Source organism: Coregonus lavaretus (assembly GCF_964263955.1).
Source record: "Coregonus lavaretus genome assembly, chromosome: 30".
Classification (NCBI taxonomy): domain Eukaryota; kingdom Metazoa; phylum Chordata; class Actinopteri; order Salmoniformes; family Salmonidae; genus Coregonus; species Coregonus lavaretus.
The window spans coordinates 7,885,803-7,894,863 of NC_140017.1; the positions used below are offsets into that span (position 1 = coordinate 7,885,803).

The 9,061-nt window shown below is 45.8% G+C and overlaps 1 protein-coding gene across 1 annotated transcript in view; it reads right to left on the reverse strand.

The window, feature by feature from the left end:
- Positions 1-1,160: 1,160 nt before the first annotated feature.
- The window catches only part of LOC311105564 (protein phosphatase 1 regulatory subunit 37-like), a 75,123-nt gene continuing 67,222 nt past the window's right edge, over positions 1,161-9,061 (reverse strand). Inside the window, exons 9-13 of the mRNA XM_084147749.1 lie at positions 8,659-8,800; positions 8,318-8,484; positions 6,008-8,069; positions 5,764-5,862; positions 1,161-5,634 (exon numbers count right to left, since the gene is read on the reverse strand). Of these exons, the coding sequence (XP_084003875.1) occupies positions 5,774-5,862; positions 6,008-8,069; positions 8,318-8,484; positions 8,659-8,800 (2,460 nt within the window). The 3' untranslated portion in view covers positions 1,161-5,634; positions 5,764-5,773. The remainder of the gene's footprint in view (positions 5,635-5,763; positions 5,863-6,007; positions 8,070-8,317; positions 8,485-8,658; positions 8,801-9,061) is intronic.

The window sequence follows — 9,061 nt, forward strand, 5'->3', positions numbered from 1 at the left end:
TGCAAACTGAATCTGTCTCCAGTGGTTGATTGATTGACAACTTGCATAATATTACATAATACAAGACATAACATATAATATCAACAACAATGTGGAGTATTTGTTCATCTATCAGCCTATACAGTATATTACGGAGTCACTGACCACCTTCCAGAGACACTTGAAACCCTACTTCTTTAAGGAATACCTGGAATAGTATAAAGTAATCATTCTACCCCCTCCCCCCTCCCCCCCATAAAAAAAATAAAAATAAAAAGTGGTTGTCCCACTGGCTATCATAAGTTGAATGCACCAATTTGTAAGTCGCTCTGGCTAAGAGCGTCTGCTAAATGTTGTAAATGTAAATGTACAATTACTCCACAGCACCTGTTGATTATATGGGACATCTGTGGATGTGCATAACTTCCCTCTACTCTGAGCACAAGAAGTTAAAAATACGTATTTTCAACGTCTTGTGCCCACTGAGTATGTCATCAGATATGACACTGATGTTTGGGTATGTTGTCTGGTTGCCAAAAGGAATCATTAACCAGAATGGACACAAGACTGAATGAGTCTGGTCTGTCCACTGACACCCAAATAGTTTAATAATTAACACTGCTGACCCTTAACTTTCCAAGACAACCAAATTGGTTAATCAACTAGACACCAGATTGTTGACATGTTTATGGCACATCTTCTCTGTCCCACCTCCGGTTTCATTCAGTCTGCTGGGACAGAAAACTACAGCAGTGTCAACCACAACACTAGTACTGAACACAGCTGAGAAACACGGATGACACTGTGCAGGTTGCCCATTGGGTTTCTGTTTTACAATTTATCACCAAGACAACAACTGGGGCAAATACAGTACATAATAATAACAAATAAATGTAATTTGTATAGCGCTTTCATTACAGAAACTCTAACAGGGAAAATAAATAAATAAAGATATAATATACAATAAAAACAACAGTGGGCCAGCAATCTAGGCTATGAAAAAGACAGTCTGTAGAAGTGGGTTTCAAGGCCCATTTTTAAAGTTTGTGTGGATGGAGCAGCTCTCAGATGGTCAGGGAGAGCATGAAGGCATGGTCCCCCATAGTTTGGAGATGTGTTACATGTATATGAATCTAGCTCTAAAGAAGCGTCGGTAACAAACATGAAACCAAGAAACACAGGAAATTAGTAAACCCTTTATTTCAACCAAGATTATACACAAAACCCAGAAATGCAGTAAAACTTTAACACAAACAAACAAAATACATATTACCTTCATATATAGTTTAGAAGAATACATTATGAGATGTAGGTGAATCTACAAAACACCACAGGTCACAATGTTGCACAGTCATTGCTTATATGATTCACCTCATAAGTCTGCCTGTGCTCTAAAGACAATACTAATGTATTTCAGGTGAGGTGTACTGGGAGCAGTAGACCACTGCACTACTTCTAGGTTTACTGAAATGAAAGGTAAACGGGGAAGCTGACAAAAGCAGACTTAGACCTGAAGGTCACTTTTAATTAGTTTTCAGTGTTGCTTTCACTGTGGATTTAAGCCATTTCATGGGTGGCAGTTTGGGCTGGGGAAAAGAAGAACAAAGTAGGAAAGGGAAGAAACGAAGGAAAAATAGCTATTACATGTTAATGTTAGCATGGGTATTGAGTTAAGTTTATTCCAGGTTCTGCCCTTATTAGTCTCTCTATCCAATCAGATCACACGTGTCTACTGTACAGAAAGAGAATGGTCCTTCATCGTGTTTTTACCCTCTATAATTTGGGGAGCGTTGGAGATGCTGAGTTCCGCTTATGAAGTTTAAGGCTTTCTCTAGCGCCCCTCTCCTTTCCTCTCTCTCTAGCTCATGATCTTTCTTCATATTAGCGGCTGGGGTAGGGGATGGGGGGGTGGGGGGTAGGATTAGTATTGGCTGGAATTCCTTCAGAACAGAATTAGTAATAAAAAGAGAACAGATCCCCCCCCACCCCACACACAATCCCCTCGTCCCATGAGCCTGTCTCAGGGGGGCCGGTGAACCGCCTCACCCCTCAATGTCCCATCTTAAAGTTTGGTCACATTTTGGAAAGTTCAGATTGAGCCATGCCATGCCCTGAAATCTGATGCAAAAACAGACCTTTTGAGTCTTGACATAATAGAGAATTACAATATCCATACCAGAATAGTACTGAATGTTTGGCCAAGATGCCACTTCATACTTCAAGTATGCCATGTCATAGTAGTAAGCAATCGCTGATCCGAGTGGTCCCACTGTTGTTGTTTTTAGAACCATCTCTATATCAGTATACATGGAACAATTGGAAAACAATATTATATAAATTCATAAATAAATTGAAATTAGTTAAAAACAAATGGCAAGCATCGAAAACAGCAGACATTAATGAAAGATCCAGTTCTCTCAATACTTCTCTTGAAAGGTGAAAGGTCACATATTGCACAGAGGGGTCACTAGTCTGACCAAACTATCTCTGTCAGTTCTTGTACTGGGCCTTGGACTGGTATGCAAATCAGATTTCCACTATTGTTATGTAGTTCCACATTGTGTCCGTGGTTCTGTGTGAAGTGGATTATTACTTTTGGTTTTAAGATCTCGGACAGGTAACATGTAACCCTCTTACATTAACCCTCATAATTCCTTCCATACTAAGCAGTATTACCTTGCCTCATACAACTCAGACCAGGTCACATCCCCTCCTCAGAACAAAAGATGACAGCGCGACACCAATTGAGATACACAGTATTCTTATTCCATATTGTCACCAGAGAACATCATACCAACCTGAAACCAACAAAGGTGATTGTCATTTAGCATTTCACTCCATCCATCCATCCATCCCTGCCTTCCTTCCCTCTCTAGTCCGCTTCTAATGTCTCAAAGCTCCAGAATTTGTTAAATGTAGGTTAGAAACCTCTTGGAGCAGGCCTATGAAACACTACCAAAGGCCTCCTACAAAAGACCTCTTCTTACTTGAGTCTCTATAAAACTGCTATGCTGTGACATTGTCAGTTAACGCCATACCATTTCCTTCCTCTTATAGAAAGCATTTTAAGGTCTATGCCATCTTGACCAATACATTCCTCTTCTCTACATCTCAATAAATGAAATATGGCCAGTGGCTAATTCGCTTAAACAAAAAAATAAGAACTGTAGAACAACATTATGGAAACACTAGCAGCATTTAATTTTCTTGGTGATGGGATGGTACTAACCAGCGGAATAGCAGTGCAGAACAGACTTTTAGACCTACAGTACTTTGTACTAAATATGATGGTCCGTCAAATTAAATATTTTCTGAAAATTCCCAATCACTTCCATGCAGAATATCCAATAAATCAATGCAGTTCCCAAACAGTCTTAAGTGAAACACTCCCAGTCACTTCATTAGTCATTACATGCATTTATTTGAGAGAGAGAGAGGAACAAAAAAATTGCCATACATACCTTTGTGATTACCAGCACATTTAGATTAATTTAACAAATAATTAAAAATAACAAAAAATTAAATCATTACAAATAGTGGAGGGAACCACTGCAATGATGATTTGGGCTGAAAAACAACCTGGTTGACCAGGGAAGACAGAACAGAGGGATTGAGACAAGGGGCTCTATTCAACCAAACCTATATCCAGAGGATCCCGCGGTTGAGACAAACCTGTATTCTTCTTGCACTGTAAGCACCTTTTGCCTAACCCTGGAATCTTTTGGATACCAGTTGAATAGGGCCCTTGGTACCTGGCCCATAGGTTCACAGTGTTGGGCATTCAGGCTCACATATGTCCTCAGTGTTGTTGGTAAGTTCACTCAAACTTTCACCCACCCGTTTGTGTTCATATGAATGTCCTCCTGGCCTACAAGAGTCTTGAGCAGTAGCTGCTGTTGGGTAATACAGTATATCTATAGCTAGAAAGGAAAACACCAACAGCCCCAGCACCCCCTGGTGGCCATAGCTTAACCTAGCACAGTCGTGTTTAAGATGTGAAGTTTCAAAACAGGGATAGTCTCTCAGTCAGTGTGTTTTCAGAGATGTGAACCACCACTGACGCCTTAGGAAAACGTCCTTTTTAGTTTATTTTCATAACTGCACTCTCCCCCCTCCCACTGCCATATCCGTTGATCCCTTCACCCAGCATAGTCTCATTTACACCTGACCCCCCCCCAAAAAAATGAATTGTTCTAATTTGAATCTGAAATATACACCAAAGGAGGGAAATCTTTAAAAGCAAACCCCATGGAAAATAACTAATAAAAAGAGGGAGAGAAGGGGAGAAAAATAAAATCACATGAAGAAAAGGCTCATAACTATAAAATAAATACAAACAACTGATTTCTCCAAGCAGCAAAACAAAAGAAGAGATTCAATGAAACCTAGTCGAGGGCAACATTTATCCTGTGTTGAGTTGGGAAATGAGATGGCACAGTTTTGTACCAGCAGAAGACTGAAGGAAAGAGGGAGGACTTGAAAGAGACAGACAAAGTCAGAACTGCCTTTTCTTTATACTCCTATTGAGTGTCGCACTACATTTAATCAATCTGGTCGGACAAACAGGAAAATCCATCTGGATAACAAAGTCTGTGATAACAGTCCGGTGGAGGAAAAAATAAGAAATAAAAGGTAGACTTTCTCTGTAAGGAAAGGCATTACTCCAAGGCAGACATTTTGTTACCAACATTTACAGGCTTCCAGAAGGCTTTAGAATAGAGTAACTCCACTATCTGATCCTTAAAGGAAACCAAAAATAATTTGTGACTGAGACAGTGTGTTTTTGGCAGATGACAGATGGTTTGGGTGTTCCAGAGCGTTGCTGGAGAGAGACTGGAGGGGACGATTCCTGAAGGGGCCAAAGCGAACGGAGAGGAAGGAACAGAGAAGAAAGCGGTCACTTTGGTAGCAATCCCTTACAAGGTGGGGGGACAAATAAAACTCTAACACAAATACACACAAAACAAATGCCTTCTCCTGTGACGCCTTCCTTGGTTATAAAACCCTCTGTGGCTAACTGTCATTGTCAGAGAATGACACACTAAAAGCCAGTGGGTCCTCTTGGCTGGGTCCCACACAATCACACACAGCTGTGCACATTCTCTTTCCTCCAGCAGAGGGCAACAGTAAGGTTTTGTGTCAGTGTGTGCACGCTCACGACACTATCAAGAACACACGTCGGGGTGGAGCAGGGGGTGAGCAGAGTGTGTTCTGTGTCTTTGGTTAGAGCAGTGATAAACCCCCTCCCCTCTCTTTTTCTCTCTACCTCTTTCTCCCCACACTCCCCGGTACCTGCATGAGTGTGGTTTCCTGATTGACAATGTAGTGATAGGCAAAAGGTTAGTGTGATTTTCTTCCATTCTTCTTCTTTGTTTTAAAAAAAACTTTCTTTACAATACAGTGTGTGTGCGTTTCGGTTGAAGTTGTAGTGAATTCCTTATATGCTGTGATGAAGCTCAATGATTCTTGTTTTGGTCTTAAAAAAATAATAATATTATAGGTGTATTACTTAGATGACAACTGGTCCTCCGTTTTCATAGAGAGGTGATGGTGATGAGTTTGTGGTAATGACAACCAAATAATTGCAGGAGCAACAACCCGAGTCACCGAGACACAGACGGCACGAGTCTTGTGTTCCTCTCTCCTACAGAACCTCTGCAGAAGAAACAGAGAGCACACATTGGCCGATCTACAGTATATCAAATAATAACATCTCATTTTGTGTGTGTTACCACAAATGTGTCATTGTAAAAAGATCCAGGAGATGAGTTCGTGTAGGTGTACCATGACAGCGCTATGGTGCGTCTCTCCCAGTCTCCAGGCTGGCCTCCAGCAACAGCTCCTCCAGGTCTTCACCACAGCTCAGCTCTGCTGTCATACTCACTGGAGAATACACACGCACTTTGTCAGACTGTGTGTGTGTGTGTCTGCGAGTGTACTATGTGTATGTGTGTACTATATGCATGTGTCGGTCACACCCCTGTTGTCCCACTACAGACAGGGTGTTCCCTCAGAGCCTGTGACTCACCGTGCTCCATCACACAGCTGACAGGCCCAGGCTTGGGGCCCTCGGGGTCCAGCAGGTGAAGGGCGAACTCTGGCTTCAGGCCGTTGGGCAGGGCTGAGCCCACCACCTCCTCCACTCCCCCCACGCTCTCCCCCTCGTCTGTGGAGCTCTCGTCTGGGGACTCCTCTGCCTTGGGAGGAGAGCTATGGCCCTCCACCTCCAGGGAAGAATCTGTCTCGGCTGGAACAGGCGAGGGCTCGGCGGGAAGGGTGGTCTGTGATTGCCCCTCTGGTTGAAGAGGCTGCTGCTGTAGATTGTCTAGAACAGGATGTTGTTGTTGCTGCTGTTCCACCTGCACAGGAACTGCCTGTTGTGTTAGTTGCTGCTGCTCCTCCTCTGACAAATATAGTTCCTGTTCTGCGACACTCTCCGTGGCTCCCTGCTCCGAGGGACTCGCTGGCGCCACCTGTTGATGTGCCTGTGGAAGTGTCTCTGCCGGATCCTGTTGTGGGGACATAAGCTCAGAGTCTGGCTGCACTGTTTCAGGCTGTAACTGGAGTGGTGCTGTTAGAAGCAGACCCCCCAGGGGCTTAGTGTTAGTCTGTGTAGCTAGCTGAGGTGCTAACGGTTGCGGCGCTAACGGTTGCTGAACTGTGTCACTAGCCTGTTCCGGACTCTGTTCCTGCTGTTGATGCCGTTCTGACTGCATCTCATCTTCCTCCTCTGTGTTGGTTTGAGACTCTGCTTGTTCACAAAGTGACTCTTCTACTGGGTCCTGACACTCCTCCTTTTCCACAACCACCACCACCTCCTCCTTTCCTTCCAGCACAGCTTCAGTGGACTGCTGCTCAACAGCAGACTGTTCTTGCTGAGGCTCTGTAGTTGTCTCTACTATCTCCTCTGTCTGTTGGGGTGATGCTAGTGATTGGGTTGCTACTTCTTCTGTAGGAAGGGAGGGTGTGTGTGATGGTTGGGCTGCGGTTATTGGGCTCTGCTCCGCCAGAACAGGTTGTGAACTGTCTAGAACGCCCTCTACTTCCTCCTCTGTGGGCTGGGTTAGGAGGTTGGATGGTAGTTCTAGCGTCTCAGCCGGGTCTTGAGGCGTCTCTACTACGGTCTCCTCTGAAGGGGGTTGCTCTGGTGCAACAGGACTCTGCTCCATCTGTTTAGGATCTATTGTCTGTGGTTCATCTGAACTCTGGACCAGCACCTGTGTCAGTGGTGTGGGCGTGGTCTGGGGTTGTGTCTGTTCTGCCAGGCTCTGTGCCACCTCCTCCTGTGTCAGTGGTGTGGGCGTGGTCTGGGGTTGTGTCTGTTCTGTTCTTACCTCCTCCTGTGGGGGTTGTGAAGGGGGCTGTGGTTGCTGTGTGGTTTCCTTCACTAGTGACACCACTGGTTCCTTGGAGGCCTGGGGCTTGGTCAGGCCAATCTTCCCCAGGACCTGGAACTGCTGCTGGTCAGGGGGGCTCTCTACTCTGGTCACCATGAAGATCTTGTGGCCCCTCCCGGGGCTCGACACAGAAATACAGCGGCCAGGCGAGGGGGGCGTACCGGGGGGCCCTGTGGACTCTGTGACGGTGATCCCTGAAATGAAAGCCCCCGTAGCTGGTGGGGCAGAGGGGGCAGGGGGCTTCTGTGAGGCACTGAGGGGGTGTTGGGTTGTCGCTGCCCAGAGTGAAGGGCCAGTGTGTTTGGGGGCAGGGGAGACGGAGGGAGCTTTAGAGAGAACCACCTCTTCCTCCTCATCGTCATCTGTGTCCGAGTCTGACTCCAACTGCAAAGGCAACACCACTCCCTCAGAGCTCGCTGCCGATTGGCTGTCAGTCAGGCTCTCAGTGTCTTTCACTCCTTCCTCTCCTCCCTCACACTCACTGTCTTTCCCATCTTTTTCAACATGCTCGTCAGAATCAGCTTCATCCTCCTCTTCCTCTATGGTTCTGTCCTCAGTGGCGATCTCGGCCATGGAGGCCGAATGCATCTGCTGCTCGGTCTCCTCCTTCTCCTTGGCTAAGATGAAGTTCCGCTTGCAGCCGTTCTGGATCTCAGCCAGCAGGGAACGCTGCGTATCGATGAAGCTCTTCACCTGGGAGAGAGACAGACAACACAGAGGGATGAGAACTAGGAGAGATCAGGGCTTTCTACGTTGATGTTCCCTGTCTACTCCAACCCTACCCCCCCCCCATTTCTACAAATTCATTTTCCCATTTATTTTCCTTTGGACAACACAATTCATCTTGACAATGTATTACAAAGGACAACTTGCATACATTCCCCCCTCCTCTCTGTACTTCTCCCCATCACCTCCCCTTCCCCACTATCCCCCTCTCTCACAGTCTCTTTCTTGGGCTCTCGGTCCAGGTCGAGGCGTAGGAGGGAGGTGTTGACTTTGAGGGCCAGGGAGAGGGCCATGAGGCCCCCCGTCTTGATGTCGTTCTCCCTCAGGTCCAGACGCAGCAGCCGGGGGCTCTCAGCGATGAACTCCGCCACCGCCACGGCACCTGACATACAGTACAGGGGAAGAGGATATGATACAGGGCTCAGCTCAATGCCTTTTCACACACTAACTGCCCCATTTACATACACAACGAGTGTTTTATTTTAAACCAAAATTATTGTAATAGCTGTAAATAGCAAAATAAGGACACCACACCACACACACCACGCACACTCACCCTCGCAGGACAGCTTGGTGGACGCCAGGCCCAGCCTGAGCACCGAGCGGTTGGCGATCAGACCGTCCTTCAGCTTGTGGACCCCCTCGTTCCCCACAGAGTTATGGCCCAGATTTAGGGTCTCCAAACTCTGGGTACAGGGCTAGAGAGAGAGAGAGAGAGAGAGAGGGATAGAGAGAGGAACTGGGTTTACACATAGCATAGGATAGTGGGCAGAAAATATACTGTGACGTACGAAGCAAAGTACAACACACTAGCACCAGATGGCTGTATCGATCACTTTGAAAAATAAATAAATATATATAGTAAAAACAATGTATTGTACGTGGTGCCTACACGTACATGTGTCTCTCTCATTATGAGAGTGCAGTGGATGCAGTCATGGGATCTCTTGCATGAGTGT